General features: G+C 44.2%; 1 protein-coding gene across 2 annotated transcripts; it reads left to right on the forward strand.

The window, feature by feature from the left end:
• Positions 1-737: 737 nt before the first annotated feature.
• Positions 738-23265, forward strand: gramd2b (GRAM domain containing 2B). Of its 2 annotated transcripts, none has more exons than XM_078086375.1 (14): positions 738-892; positions 3093-3212; positions 4787-4874; positions 5571-5640; positions 17550-17653; positions 17780-17875; positions 17975-18046; positions 18816-18917; positions 19314-19425; positions 19925-20035; positions 21069-21144; positions 21374-21478; positions 21799-21880; positions 22601-23265. In XM_078086375.1, the coding sequence occupies exons 1-14, from the start codon at positions 822-824 to the stop codon at positions 22640-22642; spliced, it is 1251 nt and encodes a 416-aa protein (XP_077942501.1). In that variant the 5' UTR covers positions 738-821; the 3' UTR covers positions 22643-23265. The 2 variants fall into 2 exon arrangements, with proteins under 2 accessions (XP_077942501.1, XP_077942502.1); XM_078086376.1 differs by lacking the exon at positions 738-892 and adding an exon at positions 2254-2540.
• The last annotated feature ends 1589 nt before the right edge of the window (positions 23266-24854 follow it).

A 24854-nucleotide genomic window follows, 5' to 3' on the forward strand; every position in this document is an offset into this window, starting at 1 on the left:
CTGTGTTGTGCCAAACTCTCAATAAAACATTTAGGACAAACCCACGGTCATGAAGATGCTCATCTAACGTTACATGGAATCTGCCTGAGGAAGAGGAGGAGGAGGAGGGTCCGTATCGCTAAATACCAACTTTCCAAAGACCACTTTTCCCACCCGGTGTCGCTCCGATCTGCCGGCGCATCGCGGAGAAAACCAACCGTGTGTCTGGATGCTAAATGTTTATAATCTTATCCAATCACAATCAAATGTACTCTGTCCGCATAGCGACATTTATCTAGATGGGTTCTTTTTGTGTTTGTGTTGTTGAACTACGACAAGCCGGAAGTAACGAGACAAGTTTTTAAAATGTAAGGAGGAGAAGTAAAAAGTCTGGTTCACATAGAGGATCAGGACTACACTGAGCCTGGTTCACATAGAGGATCAGGACTACACTGAGCCTGGTTCACATAGAGGATCAGGACTACACTGAGCCTGGTTCACATAGAGGATCAGGACTACATTGACCCTGGTTCACATAGAGGATCAGGACTACACTGATCCTGGTTCACATAGAGGATCAGGACTACACTGATCGTGGTTCACATAGAGGATCAGGACTACTCTGATCCTGGTTCACATGGAGGATCAGGACTACATTGACCCTGGTAACAGGTTTGGGGCCACAGGAGGAGGGCGAGGGTCCAGTGGAGCAGGCGGAATGAGACGAATGAGCAAACAGCCATATGTCCGTCAGTGGACTGGAGGGGGCGGGACCTGTTCGGCAGCATGCTGAGGGCTCAGTGGCGCTGTGGGAAAGTGAGTTAGTGATTCTGGTCGCTGGGATGGAAAACTACGGCGTGGACGACATCCTCCAGTTCAAAAAGAGCAGCACCGGGTCCAGACCTTCTCACCGGTAAGAAAACCATTTAAAAAAGGAGAAACTCCCCAAACGGAGTCTTCAGGGAGCTGGTGTCCTCGCTGTCTGATTGGTCCTGAGTATCACATCTGGAAACATGAGTTGGACTGTGATGGTCCCAAAGCAGATGAAAACGACCATGACTTTACTTCTAATGTCACCTAACAAGAGGAGAGCGCTCCATGAAAACTCCAACATTCTGAAACAGCAGGACTTTTGGGGGGTAAAGTGAGCTTCATTTAGACCCGGGCCCCGGTTCCCTGGTGAAAGGTTGGATGCCCCTGGATCCAGAGGCTGTTTATCAGACATCACTCGGCTCCCTGAGGACCCAGACTTCAGACTCCACTCAGGCAGGTCTGCCCCACCTGGAGTAAAGTCTGCGTCTAATACCTCTGTTTATTAATAACACCTAATGGCCAGTAAACCCACAAGCAATGAGTCTCTTCAGTGGAGGAGAGAACGTCTTCTCTCGAGGTCTCCTTCTGCAACACAAACATCTAATGAATTTGTAACATGGCCTCATATAATAATATGATTAAAATCGGGGACGTGTTGTTGTGTTTCTATTCACAACCTACAAGGACAGATGTTTGTTGAAAGGAAGAACAGACCCACAGATTGTGTTTGAGTTTCAAAGGTCCGTGTTTACTCTCCACCTCGTGCAGGAGACTCTGATCCCTCCGATTACTGGGTGACACCTGACCTGAAAGGCCTCGTTGTGCTAAGCTAAGAGGCTAACTGCTTTTTGACCGATTTCTCCAATTTCATGAGACTTTGCACTGTTCTTTTAAGGGGTAGACCTGCAGGTCAGTGAACGGATAAAACCATTCTATTCAGACAAATGAAACTTGATGTACTTGATGAAATTAATATAATTAAATAATAAGTTCCTGCTTAAAGTCTGTAAATGTCATCAGGTGCTGCGTCAGGTGTTTTCTTTGGCTCCGCCCCCTCCCCTCAAAGGCTTCAAGTAATAAATGATATTGTACAAACAACTCTGACAGATGAAAGAAAATAAAAGGGAGGAGAAAAGAAAAAGAGTAAACTGAGCCAGAGAGGCTGATGGGAAATCTCCGACTGCAAAATATGTGGATAAAAAAAATAAAATAAGACTTTTAAAGATAAATACGATGGAAGAAAAATAAACCTTTCTCTCCAAACAAAGCCGAGTGAAAAGTCACCGATCAAAGGTTGGAATACTCACACACACTCACACACAAACACACACACAAACACACACACACTCACACAAACATACACACATGCAGACGGTCGTGCCGTCTGATTGGCTGTGACACGTGAGGCCCAATGACACGCCCACAGGGCCAGGTGAGGGAGCAGAGGAATCGCCTGCGGGGGGGCAGACTGTGAGGTCGGCCTGCATGTGTGCGTGTGTGCTTGTGTGCATGTGTGCGTGTGTGCATGTGTGCATGTGTGCGTGTGTGCGTGTGTGCGTGTGTGCGTGTGTGCGTGCGTGTGTGCGTGCGTGTGTGCGTGTGTTATAAAGCGGTCTCCGTGACAATGACAGAGCAGTGTGTGGACCAGCAGGCGGACGGCAGGAAGTGATCAGGGGACAGAGAAGACCTGTGAGTCTGTCCCCCCCCACAGGGTCAGAGATGAGCGATGCCCCAAACCGGAGACTCTGGTACTAGTAGTATTTGTTGTAGTACTACTACTTGCAGTAGTACAGTGTTTGCATGCTGGCATCAGGTAGTAGATGAGTCCAAGTACTTGTTGTTGCATTGGTACTGTTTCTATTTGAGGTGTTTGCATGTTGGCATCAGGTACTTATATTATAAGATAATATCCATCTTTCTGTCTACAGTCATGTGACCGATACGAGAAGAAGTCGCTCAACACGTTTGAGGTTATTTAGAAACCAACTTTGTGTTTATATGCCACATCTTCCTAAATAACTTGATTCTTTTATAAACTTCTACCAGAAATTGCAAATGAAGACTAAGTATAGGTACTATATATATAAATATATAGTATATATACTCAGTTAGGAATACTGAGTATATCTGAATTTAAGGAGGAGAAGTTAAAGTGACGAGTCTCTCTGAAACACCTGTGAACGAGTAATAATCAGATTAAACCTCAAATATAAAACATGTATTTATTCTGTGTTTTTGCTAATTTAATTGTCCTGGGTCCTTTCGCTGTTTCCTGAATGTCCTTTTGTTGCCGTTGGAAGTTCCGATGCGGAAAACGCGGAGAAGCGTCCCAGAAGCGAGAGGACGGCCCGAGATCCACCGGACGCCGTCGAGCCGGAGCGACGCGAGCCGCCTGGCGGCAGAAAACCGGCCTTGGTCAGGTGGGTCGGCCCAACGCCTTCACTTGAGTGTTGTCATTTCATGTTTACTGAGGGAATAAATCAACAGAGAAGTAGAGTCATTTCCTCATAGACGTCTATGGGAGCAGAGGAGTCGCCCCCTGCTGGTCACTACAGAGAAGTAGAGTCATTTCCTCACAGACGTCTATGGGAGCAGAGGAGTCGCCCCCTGCTGGTCACTACAGAGAAGTAGAGTCATTTCCTCATAGACGTCTATGGGAGCAGAGGAGTCGCCCCCTGCTGGTCACTACAGAGAAGTAGAGTCATTTCCTCATAGACGTCTATGGAGCAGAGGAGTCGCCCCCTGCTGGTCACTACAGAGAAGTAGAGTCATTTCCTCACAGACGTCTATGGGAGCAGAGGAGTCGCCCCCTGCTGGTCACTGCAGAGAAGTAGAGTCATTTCCTCATAGACGTCTATGGGAGCAGAGGAGTCGCCCCCTGCTGGTCACTACACAGAAGTAGAGTCATTTCCTCATAGACGTCTATGGGAGCAGAGGAGTCGCCCCCTGCTGGTCACTGCAGAGAAGTAGAGTCATTTCCTCATAGACGTCTATGGGAGCAGAGGAGTCGCCCCCTGCTGGTCACTACACAGAAGTAGAGTCATTTCCTCATAGACGTCTATGGGAGCAGAGGAGTCGCCCCCTGCTGGTCACTACACAGAAGTAGAGTCATTTCCTCATAGACGTCTATGGGAGCAGAGGAGTCGCCCCCTGCTGGTCACTACAGAGAAGTAGAGTCATTTCCTCATAGACGTCTATGGGAGCAGAGGAGTCGCCCCCTGCTGGTCACTACAGAGAAGTAGAGTCATTTCCTCATAGACGTCTATGGAGCAGAGGAGTCGCCCCCTGCTGGTCACTACAGAGAAGTAGAGTCATTTCCTCATAGACGTCTATGGGAGCAGAGGAGTCGCCCCCTGCTGGTCACTACAGAGAAGTAGAGTCATTTCCTCATAGACGTCTATGGGAGCAGAGGAGTCGCCCCCTGCTGGTCACCGCAGAGAAGTAGAGTCATTTCCTCATAGACGTCTATGGGAGCAGAGGAGTCGCCCCCTGCTGGTCACCGCAGAGAAGTAGAGTCATTTCCTCATAGACGTCTATGGGAACAGAGGAGTCGCCCCCTGCTGGTCACTACAGAGAATGCAGGTCTTAAAGAATTTGAAGGTATATAATATACATTATGGTTTATATTGACACAACCATGACTCCATGAATAGTTGGGTACATGTGATGTGAAGTGGTTATGGACCGTTAAGACGTCAGCGGATGAAGACATTATATATTTATCTCATTCTTTAGCTTATGTCATTTGTTCTGTAATTGTTTACTTCAACACCGGTGCAGTTTTTTATGCTCGTCCTCCGATGCTGCAGCTCGCACGTTTCTGGGGAACCGATCGTCCGATCAGCAGCACACTCGACACTGACCTTCCTCTGGCTCTCAGCAGCACACACAGTGTGGAGCTGATCGGATGGAGGGTTCCATGAACACATCAGAGTTCACAGCCACGCCACGTCAGCTGTGATGTAATGAGGATGTCGTTTCTCTCCGTCTGCAGATCAAAGACCTTCGATCCCTCTCTGCTGACTCGCGTGCAGACGGACCCGGACTCCAAGATAGAGAGGAAGAAGTCTTACTACAGCCAGGTGGGTGTTTTATTGCACCTGGAACATCACCGCTTCAGTGAGAGACTTTGTTTCTGATGGAATTCATTCTAATGGGGGGGGGGTATTTAGAAAATTAGGACAGTTGCTCAACAAGTCTAACTTGAGCGGTCGGGGGAATCAAACGCCAGCACGTCGCACAGACTTTATAAAAGAAGTGGACTTGGTCATCATGGCGTCGCTCGCTATGAAGCATCAGGTTCGCCGGTTTTGCCGTCGCCATCTTGACTTTTCTGCATCCGACCAACGAGAGTCCAAACGTATTTGGAATGCAGCTCTAACAACGGAAGAGACCTGTCAATCAGCGTGAAACCCCGCCCTAAAGCATCCCTTGCTTTATGGGTTAGTATAAACCTGTCAATCACCTGGTGGTCACTACCCAGAATGCAGGTTCAGGACGTGAAGCTCTGACTCTGCAGGTTTCTGCCTTGCATATTGTCAACAATTAAATAAATATCTTAAGTAAGTAACAGAGACGTGTGTAAATTAAATGTAGCACTTCAGAGGAACTCAACTGCTAAACTTCTTTTTCACGGTTATTTTATATTTATATTTAATTTTATAAGTAAGTTAGTTTTACATCAAAGTCTCGGTGGCGTCCGCAGCTTTTGCAATGTAATCAATATGCAGCTTGTGCACCCATCGCTCTGCGTTGTGTGTTTTCTGTGTGCGTTTCAGCTTTCAAAGAGCAACTGCCAGTACCATAAAATATTCAAGGAGATCTGCAAAGAAGAACAGCTCAGACAGAGTAAGTCGCTAATGACCACATCCACCTTGAATACTGCATAGGGCACGAGAGGAGAGCCGGACATTTGATATGTTCAACACGGGGGGGGGGTTAGTGTCTCTTTGTGGTGGTTTTGTGTCTCTCTTCTAGTTGCTTTGTGTCTCTTTGTGGTGTTTTTGCATTGTTTTTAAATCATTGTGCATTTCTCTGTCATTTTGTTGAGTTCTTTATCAAAACTCATTTGACAATTAAAGCTGAGATTGTTTTAGTACTAATTTGCCACTTTGACTGATTTGCCTGATTGAGGAGACTTAAGTTGTCCTACTAAAACACTGTAACTCTGTGAGACAACTTCTGGATCTGTCACCTGCTCTTTTGCTGATGTGTAATTACTGGAGCGGGTCGGTACTGTTAAGGTTTCGGAAGCTCTCGAGGGAGGACTCAATCCTTTGTTCTCGTCCCGGCCGGAAACGAGGACACGAATGAGTCAATTCGTTTAAATTCAAAAATCAAAAGTTATTTAATAACTGAACAACGTATTAGGGATTACAATTACAAAGTGAAATACTAAGCGAACAGTGGAATATTTCGCGAAATAGAGAATCCTCTGAGCAAGTCTGAAGTGACTTATCAACGCGGCTGCAGGAGAAATTCTAACAGTCTTTTCCCCGCCATGGTCCTTTGAAACCTCTTGAGGTGTGTCTTCTTTGGTGCATTTGAATGTCATTGGCCTCTTCTCCAATGGTCCTCCATTGTCCCCTTCACGTCGAGGTGTGATGCTGCAGCTGTAACCTGAAACCTCACTGTACTAGCTGTCCCTCACATTCCAATGCACTCAATGTAGATACAGTTGGCTTTATGCCTCAATGAGTGAATTTAACAAAGCATACATCGTTTAAGTCTTCATCTTATAACTAGTACACTTTCATTACAACAACCCATCATTAATGATCACCGTTCATCACACTTCATAAGATCTAAAACAGTTCATGTGGTTCAATTTTCAAGACATTTGCCTCAGTCGGCTGCCTTACATTAAGTTGTTCATTTTATTACCTGACAGGAGAAAAAACTCCCAAAAAACCCTTTTTGGGGATAAAATTGGGAGAAATCCATAAAGAACGGCAATTGGCATCCGTCCCCAGGTTTTAACATCACATTGTAACAGAATGTAAATGTGTAGTGTGTTTCTACGATTTAAATGACTATGAATTGTGTTTGATTGAAATTGCATTCACTTCATCTAACATGTTAATGTAATAACTAATATCTAACATCACACAAACTATAATTCTAACACTAAACATTATTACACGTACTATAATTCTATGACTAGGGGTGCACTTCTGGCTTAAATCCCTAACAATTCCCTCCTTGCTCACAGTTCACTGTGAGCATCCCTCAAAGACAGAAAAATTATCATACAGTCACATCCGTCAACAGTGATTGTCCCTCATCATCTACTCGCTACCGATTTCCCTGTATACTAGTCTCACTAAACACAATATCGATCAATCCCTGCAGGAATCCTCGGATGCAGGAGATGCAGCTTCATCCGTAGTGGACTAGTTCATGACTGTAACACAAGAAGGGTTAACGCAGACAGGAATGCACTTTTCCGTTGTGCAATAATACTGACAAACCCGTTGGTGAGAGGATTGTCGTCGCCTTAGTTGTCTGTCAGCTGCTGGTTCGAGCTGGCAGTGGGGCTTGTGCTCTGGCCACCAAGCCACCGGGAGCTGTGTTATTGGGAATGAAAGTACAACAGGCAGATCCAAACATTCTACAGACTCCTCCCTTCTCTGCCAAGATCATGTCCAGTGCCATTCTATTTTGCCATGCCATCAAACTAGTCTTATCCAACTGCTCGTGGAGCCCTGTTATGGCATCCCGGGTGAAATTTATGAATCGCTGCTGGTTGTAGTATATGTAATTAATCCAGTCTACATTTTTATTGATTGTCACCCACCAGAAGAAAAAGGATTCTATGCCGCTCGCAATTTGATTCCTGGCTTTAAACTCATCAGGCACCCCTCTGGGCACCCCAATGGCATCTAAGTACACATGACTATCAAATGAGCCCGCAGGACTAGTGGATCTCTTCGCTCTCCTGGCGACGTGAGGATGTGGTGAAATCAAGTCTTGAAATGTGGTCTCCTTTACTGGAAAGACATAGAATGGCATGATAAGCTGCACTAATGCACAAGTACCCGTCCAATTAGCTGGCAGCGTTGGATAAATAACCTTAGTTCCACACCACCACCAGAGGTCGGCTCTGGAAATCGTCTGATTCAACACACTTGAATATCGAGTGACATTAGCAAACTGAACTGTGGTACGGATTACTCCTACAATGTCACCTACTTTTATCCCTCCCGTAATCTCTGATACTATGCAATCAAATGTACCATCTGGAACCATAAATTGAGGTGGCGTGCTCAAGGTAGCTGGCGGATAATCCCATTGGAACTCTAGACAAGTATGGTGGACAGGCTGAGTCTGCAGGACAAAGAGCTCCAGTATACATTTGAATATAGGACTTATTGGTCTGAATCTGGAACGTACAGGAGTGGGCATAGGCCTAGGTTGAGAACACACTATACAATCTGTACTGTGCACGTTTGTGGCAGTATACTGTACCCATTGGAGCCATAGATTAGACTCCGAGAATCCAGTTTCCCGTCTTACCACACCCTCCCAAGAAGTGTCAGCTTCAGCTCCAACCTGATCAGCAGTGGATTCCTGTTTGTTAGCAGAGGGTTTAGCAACAATCTTAAACAACCCTTGTGGGCTTTCAATATCGTATGTCCCTCCTTTCAACACGTATAGTCCACTGTCCCCCAATTCTGGATTTTTCAATGTGATTATTAGTGGATTGCACAACCCTCCCCCACATTTAGCCAAATCTGGATATCGGTTTTTCCGCATCGTTAAACGGGTTTGCAGCCCAGGTTTAGGACCAGTTTTAGATGACTTCCATCTACCAGTGTGTGCGAACTTCCATTCTGCCTCCTCGCAGTCACAGCCGTACTGCTCCACTGGCTTACCAAACCTGACTCCTGGTCCACATCGGTTGGTGGTGGAACACAAGTATTGGTCCGACCTCCAAAACCTGAGGTCTTGGACTCCGCAGGCTGCAATATCACAATAATCAAATTGAACAGATACAGTTATATTTTCCTTGAATGTCTACGTGAGAGCAATTGCTGCTTGGATGTTAGGTAGTAAGGAAACATCTTGTCGACTGGGATGGGATAGATCACTTACAGACGTCATGTCATCGTCACCTGTGTGAACAGCTGCACTTCCCCGAGCTGAACTTGAACTCCCTACTACCAACTGATACTTACGCTGTGGGCGAGACATTTTCTGCTGCTTTGTTCCCTCCTGTGACTTTTGGCTCTGATTTAACTTGCCTGGTATTTAATCGGGTCTCCGCAAGGGTCTGGCTTGGTGCCTTAGCAGGTGCACAATGTGTGAGATGATGCCAAGTGGCTCCCGCTTTACCTTTCACCTTCACCGAGTGTGACGTTGCCAATACTACCTCCCAAGGACCGGTCCAACTTGGATCACTCCACTTGCGCTTATGGGCCTTAATCCACACCCAGCTGTGATCTGATTCTGGAATTCAACATCATCTGGCACCCTCCTTGGCACCTTCTTAGCATCCTTTTCGCGTATTTATGTGACCTTCAGACTAATGTAGATCTGTCTTTCTTCTTAAGGCTTTCTCTGGTGGTGTTTATTCCTGGTGATGTGATCTTAACTACCAGTAACTGTGTCTACTGTTAACCGCATCAGTGTCATTGGTAAACCGTGAGTTTCCCCTGAGGAATCAGTGTAGTTTGTAACACATAATTCCTTATTCAATCTTTCTCCCACATGGCTGCTGTTGGTAACCCTCCTGAAGATGTCCCCCTGGATCTCTTAGTGAATCTGGTCTCCGTCGCTTAAAGTTCAACACATTATATAGGGACAAGGTATCTGAAACTAAAGGAAAAACACTATAGGACATATATTCACCCCCCCCCCCCAGGGGCAGCTCTGGATGTGTCTTTCAAGTGATGCTCCCATCCCTGTTTGTTTCTGGAGGGATAACATCATCAAACAGAATAGCCGCTCTATATGTGGCGGTGCCACAGTGATGCTTCAAGTTGAAAACACATGTTGAGGAGGAGAACATAACCAGTGGGTCTATTGTTGAGACCCTGCCCTTCATAGTTTACTCTCCCTCCATAAATGGACACCATCTCTCCACTTGTTGTCGTGTGGATCCACCTGCATTGAATAATGATCTCAGCTCTGTTTGGAGTGAAATAGAAACAACACATACAAGAACTTCCAGCCTCCTAAAAACAATTCTTATTTTCAATTCTTACTATGATATATGCCTTTTAACCGAGACAATGCTGTAGTTATCTGAATAGGCACAATTCTATGAAATGGTGGACTTCTCTCTCCTCCTTCTGTCCAAATATTCCCCGTGAATGTGTCTAATGCTACTTAGTTTTATCTTGGTAATGATTGGTCATTGCAACCGAATAGCCGCTCTGAATTCAAAATCCTCAAGTTCTGTTACTGTAATATCGTTGGCGTATGTTTGCATCCTGAACATTTTTATCATATGTGTTTATCAAGTGTCCCAGCAGTTCCCGTTCCTTCTCTAATCTGGAAATTGTGTCACATTAGCTCAGTGTTTGTGGATTTCTTCGTTGTATGTGTGCCTATACTTCTCCTCCTTGATGTTCCTCTGTTGGAACATCTGTTGTTGTCAGCGGTTTGGTCAGATGACACGTAACTGTCATCCTAGACGTGTGATTAAGCTTCACGCTCCCTCCTTGGACCTCGGATCACCTCAGTTCCTGTGAGCAGACTGCTCTGCTAACCGGAGGTCCCATTAGGACAAGATTCCCCAATCGGACATTCGTTCCAGGAAGAAAAGTTCAGGTTGGATCTTCCTGCGTTGGCCATCGTCTGCTGTTATCCCAAAAATGCCACTTGAGTAGCTAAACTCTAACATCTAGTGTTTTCCTAAAAACATTCTAATCAATTTGTGAGTTGTTTCATTGATAGAACGACTGTATGTTCTTCTTAACACCTTAAATCTATGTCATCTACACATCTCTGTTGGTTGGAATCTTATGATTGTGTTTTTCTCTGCATGCAATAATGTTCCCAAATCGGCAGATACTCTAGTTGTATTCTGTTCTCCCCCAGTCCCTCATGTTGAGGTAGGTGTAAAAGCATCCCTTCACATAGCCTTTGGTGATGCTAATCACCCCCGGCCACCTCCTGGCTTATCCAACAACGTCGTAAAACCCCCTCAACGCCGTTTCTACTGGGTGTCGTTGCCGATCTGGACCGTCTCGCATTGGAGTCGCCTGTTCCTACTGAAAAGCAAAACATAGTTAACAATTGCCATGCACATGTATTCGAGGAAAAATGTGTCAGTAAATTTATCATAGTGAAATAATTCCCCCCATACCAACCGTGTGTGATTCTTAAACCTGTTGGGTGACTCTGAGATGAAATACAACCTGTGGATGGATTTTATGGCTCCGACACTTCCCCAGGATTCCTCCTCTTATCAGTTGTTGTTTTAGGGAGGTCTGCTCACTCCCTCCTCGACCATGAGTCGCCATCCCCTTTCAACCTCTGCATCCCCTTTGAAATCTATCCTCGTCCCTAATTCACTCCCATCTCAGCATCTGCCTATTGTTTCTCCTACTGGGAGCTAAACTCCCAACAAAGTCATAATTTGTCCTGACTCCTGATGTTCACCTGATGGTGGAAGGAGTTCCCTAATGAACATAATAAACACACATACCTACCTACTACTACAACTGAAGAATTAGCACCTGGATGACACTCACGAATGTTTCTTTCTTAGAAGGAGAAATCCCTTCTTTGTTCTTGCTGTTTTGGTTCTGTTCCCTCTTGTTCAAATTCACTTCCTGCAAATCGCTTTGGATTAGAGCCTCAGCTGAATGAAGCATGTGATGCGTTGACGTAAAGAATGCCTCTGCATATCTTTATCTGCTCCTAGAGTATTTACACATTGTTTTGGAAAATTGCCTTTCTCAAACGGCCTTGTTTCCAACCGATTTGAGGAGCCATTTATTTATAGAAATTTGGAATCTTCGACATAACTGATTATTGACCCCCATAGTCAACTCATGAAAAATTAACACCAATATTGCCTTCGCGTCCCCGTTCAATGATCTCTTTGAGTTTTTGCTTGTAGGTCTCACCCTCATGGTGTATGACTGTTCCATGTCTTCATCAACTAATTGACCAACCCAGTTCTCTTTGTTCATTCTAACCTCGAAGCAATCTGCTCATTCCAAGTATACACAAAAATGTTACCTCACATTCTCACCCTCACAGTCAATTTCTTCTCCTTTTACCTTCAGCCTGTTTGCTCGGTCATGATGACCTTTGAAAACCTATGCATTACTGCATAACTCTTCAACCTGTTTTCCCATTTTTACCACTTCCCCATTAAAATAAACCATTCGATGGCCTCACTGAAGGCCTCCATCATTATAGTCAATTTGCTGACCTTTGTGACCACTTTCACAAGTGGTCGAGCATTTGCAGTATCAGTCTCTAAAACTTCAATCAATGTATCAGAATGTGAACCTCAAACCCCGGTGATATCAACAAAAGGTTCTCCAAACCCTTCAGGGTCATAAAACAACAATGAAGATTGTGAGTCCCTTGATCCCAAAAAGTACCAGGAGATAATAAATCAACTTAGCATCAGACCCATCTGTTCCAGACCCCCCTCCAGTGTTAATCTCCACTTTTATTGCTCTTCAGCCCAAAAGCAAAGCAGAGGGTGGGAGACGTGTCTGTTACCTGCAAACACAAACTCAGCTAATGCTTAGTTTGATCCAATCTATTCATTCATTACTGATAGATCACCAACCTCTCGTGGTTAGCGTATCCAAATGTAAGGGTGTACTACTTGTTGAACTTTACAGGATGACCGTCTGTAACAAACTTTCATATTTCGTGATCTGGTGCTATAAATGTTCCTTTGATCAGACATTTGCTTCAATCATCAAGATACTGTATCAAGTGTATCGTGCACTATACACTCAATAGCAGCACTCAACAATTTACCGCCCATCTCTGAATTCAGGAGAAAACTCGAAAAACTACAAACATTAATCCAAAAAATCGACAATATATACAACAACTCTCCTAATTCCTTATCACCTTCATTCCTCATTTAAATCTTACACAACCTTGTATCTTAATTTTCAATGACTGATTTCCTTTTTTTAAAATCAATCTTCCCTACGGGTTTAAGTCTAGTTTCAGCTGACACTCTCAGCAGTGTATAATCTCTAGTCTCCTCTTCCCCTATTATTTCCACGTCCTCTGCCTCTGCGCTGAGGTGGTGGTTGCTGGTCAACCATTGAACGGTCTCTGACTGCTGGGGCTGGATATTGGGCCTCTGGAGGAACGGGGTATTGAGGTTGTTCATCTCTCACCGACAGTTGTTTCCTGACTCTCTGTTTTTTCGTTGCTTCTGCATCTGCTGCTGCCAGTTGGATCTTCAGGAGTCGATGTGTCATCGTCCCCAGTTCTTCTTGCCTCCTTGTCTCCGCAGCTCTCTGTATTTTGTAGAAGTGGGTTAGATGGTCTCTCCATGTGCTTTCATCCATGTCGTCCAGTCCCACTACTCCCTCCAACGCTGTTTGAACAGCCTGGGGCAAGCCTTGCTGCACAGTGTGTCGCCAGATTACTGCAGTAGATTTGTTATTGTCGTGTCTTCCTCCTGTGGCCAAATGCCATTCTGTTTCTGCTCTCCTCACGTATTGAGAGATGTCTTCACCTTGTTTCATACTCAGACCCATCAGGATGGACATACTTGGCTTTGTAGGCCAGATGTTTCGCATTGTGGCCCAAAATACTCCTCTGACCTTATCAAATGGAGCCTCATCCTCTTGGTTGGTGGTTCCCGCTCTTGCTTCTAAGGCTCTTAGGTTGACTGTTCCCTCTAGACGGGCTATTAAGGCTCTCATATCTCCAAGACCCAACTTATCTTCTATTGTGTATTTTTCAAAGAGCAGGATCCATGGGTTAGCTCCTTCTCCCAATGGCGGCAGTCCCTTCTCCAGCGCTTCCATGTCCCGATGGCTCCAGGGCACAAACTCGCTCTGACCGTTGGCTTTTCTCAGTAGTGGGCACTGTGGGACAGGGGAGGCTGCAAGTGGCTCATTTCTTACCGGGAGAATGTAGTCTGCATAGTGGTTTGGAGCCTTCTTCACCAGGATACAATGTCTATTGTGATGACGTCCTCCATCAGCAACCTCTCCTTCTTTGTCGTTGTTTGGATGGGTCCTCTGCACGTGTATTCTGATAGACAGGAGTCCTGAAGTAATATACAGCTCCTCTGCGGCCTCCTGGTATTCACTTGGTGTTTTACGGCCATGTTCACAGCTACCTGCTTCCTCCTCTCTGGCCCTGACAAGCAGTTCCTGTGTCGTAAGCGCAGCCATCATGCAACCTGGAATACTCTAAACAACCGCTAAGCTGTCCCTTCTGTCCTAGGTGGTACTCTGTCACTAACTGTAAGAAAAACCCAAACTAAGTCACCCCTATCAACTGTCCGAGGAAATGTCAAATCGAACCATCGACCAGAATCGACACAGTAAAACAAATAACCAAATCTAAAAAGTAAGGAGGGCAATTTACAACATCAAATCAGTTCAATAACTGCTGTGTAATTTACTAAAATTATCCTGTTAGACCACTAAGTTAAATCAACTTATCAGTACCTCTCACCAAAAAATCAAATCAATCACGGAACTGTAAAAATGAGTATAATCAATGATCCATGCCAAAGACTATGATTACAATTAAATAGAGGAAAAAGAGAAAGAATTAACTATATCTCAAATCAAAACTCAATCTTCATTCAAAATTCAAAAGTCTAAAAATTAAACTTCAATAAAGTTAATCTTGATGTCTAAAAATGAATTACTCCAAATTATTAATCAAGGTTACAAAACTAATCAAAGTTATGATGATACAGTCAAACTGCCGGCAATATTGATCAGGAAGTAGAGCAGAAGCACTCCACCACAAATGCCGCCAGTGATTATACCACAATATAAACAATGATCCACCCCCAACCCAGAGACAATGCAATGACAGTCAATCTGGTTTCAGCTAAACATTGGGGATCGAAATCAAACAATTCATAACAGGTCCACAAAAGCGCCACATCAAAATTAGCTCAATCTCCAATTTCAATCCAAAACAAATGCAGGACTATTACAAACCATATTCAACGTAACAATACAGCACTTTACTATTTCAATTAAACGTCAACACCAATCCAGATATCCGTCAAGTTATCTTATCAATCTTTACACTATCCTAGTTAGTAAAGGCAAATGTGCATCAAAGTCACCGTCCGAACACGGCAAGTGAGGAAATTGAACTCCCCCCTCTTGTAATTCCCTCTACATCCACCAGATGGCACACTCAGGGGCTTCCCCTCACGATGTGCACTTACTCCAACCACATGAGGCGCTGTTCAGCCGATAGCTGAAGATCGAACACAGAACTACCAAAGAGGAAGTGCCTCACACCTCAGCACATGGATCGTAAAACGCCGTGTGCCGGCGTAGCGAAGAACAATGGGCTCAAGCTAACTGCTAACCCACAACGTGGTCAAGCTATCAGCACCCCGCAAGCCCCGCTATTACCCCAATGGAATTACCAATGAGACCCCGTTAGCCGCTAGCAAGGCAGCCTCACGTGGTCCGGGTTGGACTGCTCACCAACACCTTGATATGCTACGGTTTTACAACCCGACGCCGGAGATGATCAGTCTCCAGTTCGGATTCTATACATATATATACACTGTTAAACAATCACATACACATAGTAAAACATAATTTGGAACATCCATACATCAATCAAGCACATGCACCCCGCAACTCAAACACTCACGCACCACGTACTAACACTCACTCACACTCACACCAGCATTCAGATGTATATACACTATCATTTACACTAAAGCGCATATCCGCCACCCACCCCCTTCTAGACAACCTATATACCTAATTCATAGGATTTCTAGAGGGTGGAAAATGTTAAGCAGATCTTACCAGTCGATGCTGGATTTCTCCTTTACTATAACCTCCACCAGTCGCCGCTGGATTATAACTTTACCAGTCGATGCTGGATTATCACTTTACCAGTCGATGCTGGATTATCATTTTACCAGTCGATGCTGAATTTCCCCGTATGCCAATCTCGTAGAGCAAGCTCCCCCCCCCCCAATCTATTAAATCCTGCAATACCTAATTGTGAAGGACTTTATGCACAGAGAGGGGAAATGAAGAGAAGAGTCTTCCCTAAAGACGCCGTAATTATTGTGGGAAACCTAGTGGACAACATGCGCATCGTCACACCTCATGCGAACCCCCTAACCAATCCCATACGGGTCTACTTGTATGATTTTATCCTGCTGGTCTTTATGTCTCAGCAGACCAGTTCGCCGTCTGGATTTTTCTAACGCTCTAAGTGTGTACCTGAACGCACCAAACGCGCGTGTTTGGAATTTCTAAAAGCCGGCTCCCATTCGCATTCACTTTGCAAAAGTATGTCCCCACTGTTATTCAATATCAGCTTATTATATTCACCCAAGTCATTAATGTACTAGCCTTTAGTCTTTAGCATCTAAGGCCTTGCCTCATGGCCGACTGCCAGCACCACTCTAAATCTTCCTAAACCTACCTATCACAGAATTCATGAAAAAGTTTGTTTTACCTTGTTTGTACCCGTGGTACTTGCAGTCAAACCTCTCAGCAACGCCTTCCCCCAACGAGAGCCCCACGTTGGGCGCCAACTGTTAAGGTTTCGGAAGCTCTCGAGGGAGGACTCAATCCTTTGGTCTCGTCCCGGCCGGAAACGAGGACACGAATGAGTCAATTCGTTTAAATTCAAAAATCAAAAGTTATTTAATAACTGAACAACGTATTAGGGATTACAATTACAAAGTGAAATACTAAGCGAACAGTGGAATATTTCGCGAAATAGAGAATCCTCTGAGCAAGTCTGAAGTGACTTATCAACGCGGCTGCAGGAGAAATTCTAACAGTCTTTTCCCCGCCATGGTCCTTTGAAACCTCTTGAGGTGTGTCTTCTTTGGTGCATTTGAATGTCATTGGCCTCTTCTCCAATGGTCCTCCATTGTCCCCTTCACGTCGAGGTGTGATGCTGCAGCTGTAACCTGAAACCTCACTGTACTAGCTGTCCCTCACATTCCAATGCACTCAATGTAGATACAGTTGGCTTTATGCCTCAATGAGTGAATTTAACAAAGCATACATCGTTTAAGTCTTCATCTTATAACTAGTACACTTTCATTACAACAACCCATCATTAATGATCACCGTTCATCACACTTCATAAGATCTAAAACAGTTCATGTGGTTCAATTTTCAAGACATTTGCCTCAGTCGGCTGCCTTACATTAAGTTGTTCATTTTATTACCTGACAGGAGAAAAAACTCCCAAAAAACCCTTTTTGGGGATAAAATTGGGAGAAATCCATAAAGAACGGCAATTGGCATCCGTCCCCAGGTTTTAACATCACATTGTAACAGAATGTTAATGTGTGCAGTGTTTATATGATTTAAATGACTATGAATTGTGTTTGATTGAAATTGCATTCACTTCATCTAACATGTTAATGTAATAACTAATATCTAACATCACACAAACTATAATTCTAACACTAAACATTATTACACGTACTATAATTCTATGACTAGGGGTGCACTTCTGGCTTAAATCCCTAACAGTACCGAGAGGTCTGAGGGTCGTAGCAGTAGTGTTTCACCACAGGCTGCAGAGATGTTCTCCATGTTGCCTGATGCTCTCTACCTGTCGGTCAGGTTACACCTGTGCTCTGCAGAAAGACATCCTCTACCAGGGACGGATGTTTGTCTCCGACCACTGGATCTGTTTCCACTCCAAGGTGTTTGGAAAGGACACAAAGGTACCGTAGGCCGGCTCCTCTCTATGTACGATCTGATACAGCGTGAATGATTCTAAACGGTGATTCAGGACTCAACCCCCCCCACTACCCCCACTACCCCCCCCACCCCATGTTCGCCCGTCTCAGATCGCCATCCCGGTGGTGTCCGTCACGCACGTCAAGAAGACCAAAACCGCCATCCTGCTGCCCAACGCCCTGGTGGTCGCCACCGCTAATGACAGGGTGAGCCCCCCCCCCCCCCCCCCCCCCTCATGTCCTCGCCCGGCTTCTTTAAGCCGCAGACGTGGTTCGTTATCAAAGAATGTGTTTTTTTTGTTGCAGTACGTCTTCGTGTCCTTCATGTCCAGAGACAACACCTACAAGTTCTTGATGTCCAGCTGTCTTCACCTGGAGGTAGGACCAACCTTCACCGAGGAGAACGTCCACTGAAAGGACAATTGACTTCTTTCATGGTGTTTGTGATTGAAGACCTTTTTCTGTCTCATCAAACACATGAACTCAGGGACACGAGATGATTGGTTAAAGTTTTTGTTCTTCTTTAAGGTGTTCAACCCGTCAAGAACCAACAATTCCGTTTCTCTGTGTTTGGGTCAGAATAGTACGTTAACGTGGTTCATGCAGATAATTACACTTTCTTCAAGTTCCATAATCGTTTTTTGTATGTTTCTGTGTTTCTTTAGGACGATAAATCTAAACGTATCTATTGGAGAAGATTATTTTAGAAACTAGAAACGAGAAGAAAAATACTTCATTATTTTTCACGTCCTTATTAAAGCAGAAGAAAATGCTGCACCGTGTGTGTGCATATATATATATTTATATATATATATATAGTGTAATGAGCTGAGTTAATGTGTCCCTGTTATTATGAGTTCTTCAGTTATGCAGATGTTGCATGTGTTGCCGTTATGCACTAATGTTACCAGCAGAAGTCAATGTTGTTATATGAGACCTATTGAAGTGGGGTGATTGTCTCGCGAGACAACGCGAGTTCCGGGGGCTGTGTGTGCGGAAGCGTTTGCACGGCGTGGTCTCAGGCCAACAGTGACCGGAGTTAAGCTGAGTTCCCTAAATGCAGCGAAGTTGCAAGCCAGTGTGTGCAGCACCGGGGTGATCCGTGCATACATCATGTGCTTTCTCCCATTGAATATCCCGTGTGCAGGAGAAGAGTCCGTGCAGCAGCCCTGTCCCGTCCTCGGCTGCGAGCAGCTTCAGAGGTCAAAGGTCACCTCAGAGGTCACCTCTGACGCCTCACTATGCTCTGGTAGGTGGGACGTCACGCTTGACACAACCTGAGGAGGGAGATGTTCTCTGAAGAACCCATCCTATTTATAGCTTTACAAACAAGCTGCATGCTTTTGTTCTTTCAAATAACAGCTGTTTGTTTTCCAACCTTCACATCATGTTCAGCTCGCATGAGGAGGTGACTCGTGGGAAGTGTGGATATAAAATAGGAACAAAATGCTTGACTTACAGACACATTTATGTTGAAATATGTCAGCCTTTCAGAACAACAAAAGGCAGACAAGCTAATTCATTTTGCGGGTGTTTTTGATGAAAGCGACTATTGATGGGGTATATATATATAATATTAGATATGTAATATATTAGATATATAATACACTATATTATATTTCTAATATGTTGGTTTTTGAACCAGAGCTTCCCGGCTGATTTCTGCGAGCTGGACGTGGCGGTGAGGCAGAGGAGGCGAGACGTGGAGGAGAGCAGCAGCTCGGACTCACAGACCCCCGACTACGACAAGGCAGCAGGTACCAGCCGCCGGCCAATCGGACGCCACCCAGCAGTCACATGACGAGCCGCCACAAATATGACCAAAGCCTTTTACTAAAGTTTGAACTTCATCTTTATGTTAAGTACTTATACTCCTCTAGTTCATAATGATGACTTTATTAAATTTAAACAGCCATTCACATGTTGAGAACAAACTTAAAAATAAAATATATTAATCAAATAAAGCAGCATAGCAGGAAAGACATCACATAAAAGTCTATAAACGGGGTTTATGAAGCTCTTTAGGATTTATTCTGCACTAAATGCATTCCAACAATTATTCATCGCGCCCGATTGGAGCTGCAGAGAAGGTTACAATCAGTGGAGGAACGCAACGTGACACCTGGACGCCATCCAACGCTCAACAACGAGGGGAGGGAGAGGAAAGAAGAAGATGGAGTCTCGTTGTATGGTGGAGATCGTCCACCAGTAACACCGACACGACGCCCCCCCTCACCTTCCTCTTTCTCCCTGCAGAGTTCCCCGATCCTCTGCCCGAACACCAACGGGTGAAGAACCAGCACCAGAACCAGAACCAGACCCAGACGCAGAGCTCTGACAACAAGCAGCAGGACAAACAGCACACTGGTACGATCAAGTCTGGATCCTCCACCTAAAACTAATGACGAACCTTTAGCCATTTTAAATATGCAACAACTGTGAAAAAGTGAATGGACAGTGACTATCCCATAGTTCATGGTGTCACAGTCGTGGTGACATTCTGAATGTTACATTAAACTATTTTAATTAGGGCTGTCAGTAGATTAAAATAAATTAACTAATAATCACACATTTCGAAATTCATTAATGGCGATTAATGAATGTTGTTGTTGCTGTTACTATGTTGTTTATAATGAATGTTCATTTTTCTTCTAAAGACTAAATCTTAAAAGTAATGAGTAATCACTTTAGAAAGTTGTATTTTAGACACTTGTTTAATTGTTAATGTTATTTTAAACACAAAACTACACACATTTGGTCATCTAGGAGACAGAATTCCACCAGGTGGAACATGTTGAACTAGCGACTCTTCCTGTCGTCCTCGTGCACTTTGCTCTCAACTCTCCATCATTTAACGGCCGTGTTTGAGGAGCCAACAATCTCCCACATTTAGCCAGAACGTTCTCAAACCACCGTCTTAGGGACACAATGTTGGTCCTCTGCAGACTGTGTGCCGCGCAGGGTAACGTTCGATGTCGAGATGGAAGTAGCCCAACAGCTAGCTTAGCATAGTGGTTTTCCAATGCAAAAAGCTCTCTGCATCGTGATGTAACTGACTGCAGCTAGCGTCCGTTTCCTTTCCGCGGTCCACTGACAAACGACCGTTAAGTACGTTAAAAGATTTTGTTCCATTAATCTAGGCCGCATTAATCGCATAGATTAATGCATTGATGTTGACAGCTCTAATTTTAATGTTTGTTGTTTTAGATGATTGAGTTCATTTTTTGCTGATATCAAACACAAGATTAAGCTTTTGTCCATCCAGAGAGAAAGTAAAAAGAAATAGTAGAAAGACGTAATGAACGTAATTTATAAGCTGACAAAAGGAAACAATGACGCTAAACTTAGTTTGGTTCTTTTTTAAATGAGTTATCAGTAAAGTGGGTTCTTGTGTTTTCAGGGTCAGAGCTGGTGATTGACGGCAGAACTCTGAAAGCAGTTTCTCTCAACACTCTGCTGTCTGTCTACTTGTTACTGTGAGTTCACTGCAGGTCATTCATTCATACTTTCAGTCATACATTCATTCATTTATAAATTCATTCCTCCATTCCTTCATTCATTAATTCATTCAGTTCTTACATTTAAAGATGCATAGATTCATTAATATCCACTCGTTCGTACAGCTGTATATTCATTCATTATTCCATGACCACCTTGATCCACTAATAATAATAATAAGTGTGTGTGTGTGTGTGTGTGTGTCAGAGTGTGTGTCCTGGTCCTCTCTTCCTGTTACTTGGCCTATAAGATCGTCTCGTTGGAGCAGCGGCTGACGATGCTCGGCTCCATCACCGAGTCCCCCCCCCAGGAGTGAGCTAAAACTACTCTATTCAGAAACATATTTGGAATAACAGCAGGAAATATCATCATACGATCACAACTTTAGAAGTAGTTTCCGATTACGATTCCTGCAAAGAGAAAAAGATATATATTTATATTTGGCACATAAATGTAAAAAATGAAACAAAAAAAGAAAAGTACTAAAAAATACTTAAAGATTAACGTAGTCGCGGTTACGTCATCTGTTGGTTTGTGACCAAATAAAAATAAAACTGATCCCAGTGAGTTAAAAATGAAAGATTCATTTCTTTAAGATCCGTGTCCTTCTTTGTTGTTCTTCTGCTCCCCAGAAGCGACTTCCTGTGGGGGAGCGAGGTGAACACGGAGCTTTTCTCGGAACTGCTGACCATCAACCTGATGAAGCTGGAGAAGGTCAGTGACTGAGGTTTGATCCAGAAGAAAGCTGAACTACCCCCCCACTCCCCCTAAATACCCACAATGCTCTTTGTCTGTTTCAATAGCAATGCCTAACAATTCCCTAGAAGGGAAATTGTGGAGTGTGTGTTAAAGAAAAGGCTTTTCAAATCAGTAAAAACTCAACTTTATTATTAATACATTTATATTATATATCTATATATTATTCATAAAATAATACATTTCAATAATATTCCCCAGGGTGATTAAGAAAGTATCCATGTATTTAAATCTGGATCCAATATTCAACCCAGAAATGGATTACTTCACTTAATCAGAAAGCAGATGACTGCTTTACTTTCATAAACTCATCTCCACCAGAGCAAAACCAAAGGTGCTTCCACCTGATGTGTGAGGAACAGGAACAGAACAAGGAAATCATCCCTGTAACAGTTGCCTCCTCGAGGACGAACCACAGCAGCAGCGAGGACGAGACTCTTCCCAGAAACACTCGACCTGCCTGTTTTAATGATATAAACCTTACTTACAAATACTTATGTATGACACGGCATTGAAGGAATGGTTTGACGTTTCAATGTTTCCATCAGACTAATCTCTGTGTGTCGTACATATCTGGAGTCAGTTAGCTTAGCTTAGCATAACGTGTATAAAATGATAGATAATAGGGGACCAGGATAAACAAATAGTGATTAAAAACACGCTCCTCTGTCCTCTCAGGTGCAGAAGAACCTGCAGCGGCTGCTGGACGAAGCCTCCTGAGCGCACTGGGAACCAGTCCAACGGGCCGCTCCCAGTTAGCATGTATTTATTGTGGGAGAAAACACCACGGGACAAACCAGACACTTATTACTGCATCTACACAAAAGCCCTTTAAAATGACACGCTTGCGTTAAAGAGTGCACCCTTCCACATGTAGCCACGCCCAGCTGTGATGTCACCGCGCAGGGACACGCCCCTACGTACACTTCTACATTGACGCAGCGAGAGAGAAGTTAAAATAGGAAAGAAAACAAGCCGTGAGGTGTCTTCCTCTCTGGTAGGGTTTTAAACAGTGTTACGTTAGTACTGAATGAGGAGGTACGTATTATTTTAAAGGCCACGATGTCAAGTGACCTCTTCGGACTGCCGGATGACATTCAGGACAAAATAACACATCTGGAATCAGAAACTGACTGAGTTTATGTCTCAGTGTGAGAATTGGGTTCTTACAGTTAGACACTTGTCTAACACGTACTTTTCCTTTAGTGTTTAAATGTATGAGGAGGAACATATTCTAGTTAGCATGTGTCGGTGGGACGGTGGCGTGATGGTGGCACCAACCGCCAAGTCCAATTCCTTGTATGTCTGACATGTTTTGGCAATAAATGTTTCCTGATTCCTGATCCTGGTCAGCACCGTCGCCTCACAGCAAGAAGGTCCTGGGTTCCACTCCGCCCAGTGGCCTTTCTGTGTGGAGTCTGCATGTTCTCCTCGTGTCTGCGTGGGTTCTCTCCGGGTTCTCCGGCTTCCTCCCACAGTCCAGAGACCAGCTCTGGGGATCGGGTGTGTGAATGGTTGTGTGTCTCTGTGTAGCCCTGTGATTGGCTGGGGAATCCTGTCTGTGGCCTGAAGTTGGCTGGATAGACTCCAGCGACCTGTGTGCAGGATAAGCGCTTTGCAGATGGATGGATGGACGTGTACTATCTGTGATACTAGATAGTAGATCCCTGCAGGTCGTTCTTCATTCGACCAGCGGGTGGCGCTCTGAATTTATAAATCTCACGGTGGCTCTAAAGGTGTTCACAGAGCTGACTGTTACCGAGATGCGCAATGATGCACCCATTTTATCATGTGATTGGTTTTCAACTGTCTGGGAATAAATTAAATGCACATACTTAGTTTCTCTGGTTTACAATGAGAGACGATTGTAACCTTTAGTACAGACATTAGAAAATACTTCCCAGCTCTGGCCACTGAATGTTAGTCGATGGTTCGTGTAGAGTTTGAAAGTTAAGGCATTGAAAGTTACCTCTCAATGGCTGGAGCCTCACGTAACCCACTGAAAGGCCAGTGATTAATTTTAATATTTGAATCGAAGATGTCCGGGTGAGTTGAAACCCTTTACTTACTTTTAGAAGTCAGGCTCACCTGTCGCCATCTTGGATCACATCTGCATCCGCCCGCAATGCATCTTGGGATATGGCGGGCCCGGAAGGCTGCAGATAAAGTCTTTGCATGGCAGTCGCGGTCCTGAGCTTCCTCCCCTCGTGAGATGTTTCTGTTGTCAGCTGGGACCGAACCAGGGCCTTGTTCCTCGTACGTGGTTCAACTGAGTCCATCAAATGTCCAGCTCAGATTACCGAGATGATTGACATCAGGCTATCTCGGTTCCTCGAAGGCGAATCGGCGCTCAAACCGCCGTGTTAGTTTGAACCAGATGTCAATCATCAGGATAATCGCCTCACGTCAGAAGGCGGAAGAGTCGATCACAGAAACCAGCATTTATTAACAGTATAACGGCAAATAAACTTACAGGAGATGATCATGAACATATGATGAGATAATATGTTCATTTGAATCATTTCTGTCGGACGAATTGAACGTGTGTGTACAAACTGTTGAGACCTCTGAGGCAAATTTGCGATATTGTGCGATACAAAATAAAATGAAATGAATCATATAATCCTGTTGAAGACTGACAGCGCCCCCCTGAGGCTACAAGCCCCACAAAGGATCACACAAGTTAATATTATGCGTGTTGGTAAGATGTAACAGCTCATTTAAGTGCCTCGTCACTCAGATCAATCAGATTATATCTCTTTAAATGTGTCTGTTCGCAGGAGGCTTCATGATGATCATCATCCAATGAGAATAATGATCGCAACTCTTTCAGAGTATGTAGATAGAAGCTCATGTATCATATGCGTGTAGATGACCATATATGTGTGTGAGTGTGTATGTGAGAATCATTATATATCCATCGTTCATCATC

The sequence above is a fragment of the Gasterosteus aculeatus genome, chromosome 13, assembly GCF_964276395.1.
Source record: "Gasterosteus aculeatus chromosome 13, fGasAcu3.hap1.1, whole genome shotgun sequence".
In the NCBI taxonomy this organism is placed as follows: Eukaryota; Metazoa; Chordata; class Actinopteri; order Perciformes; family Gasterosteidae; genus Gasterosteus; species Gasterosteus aculeatus.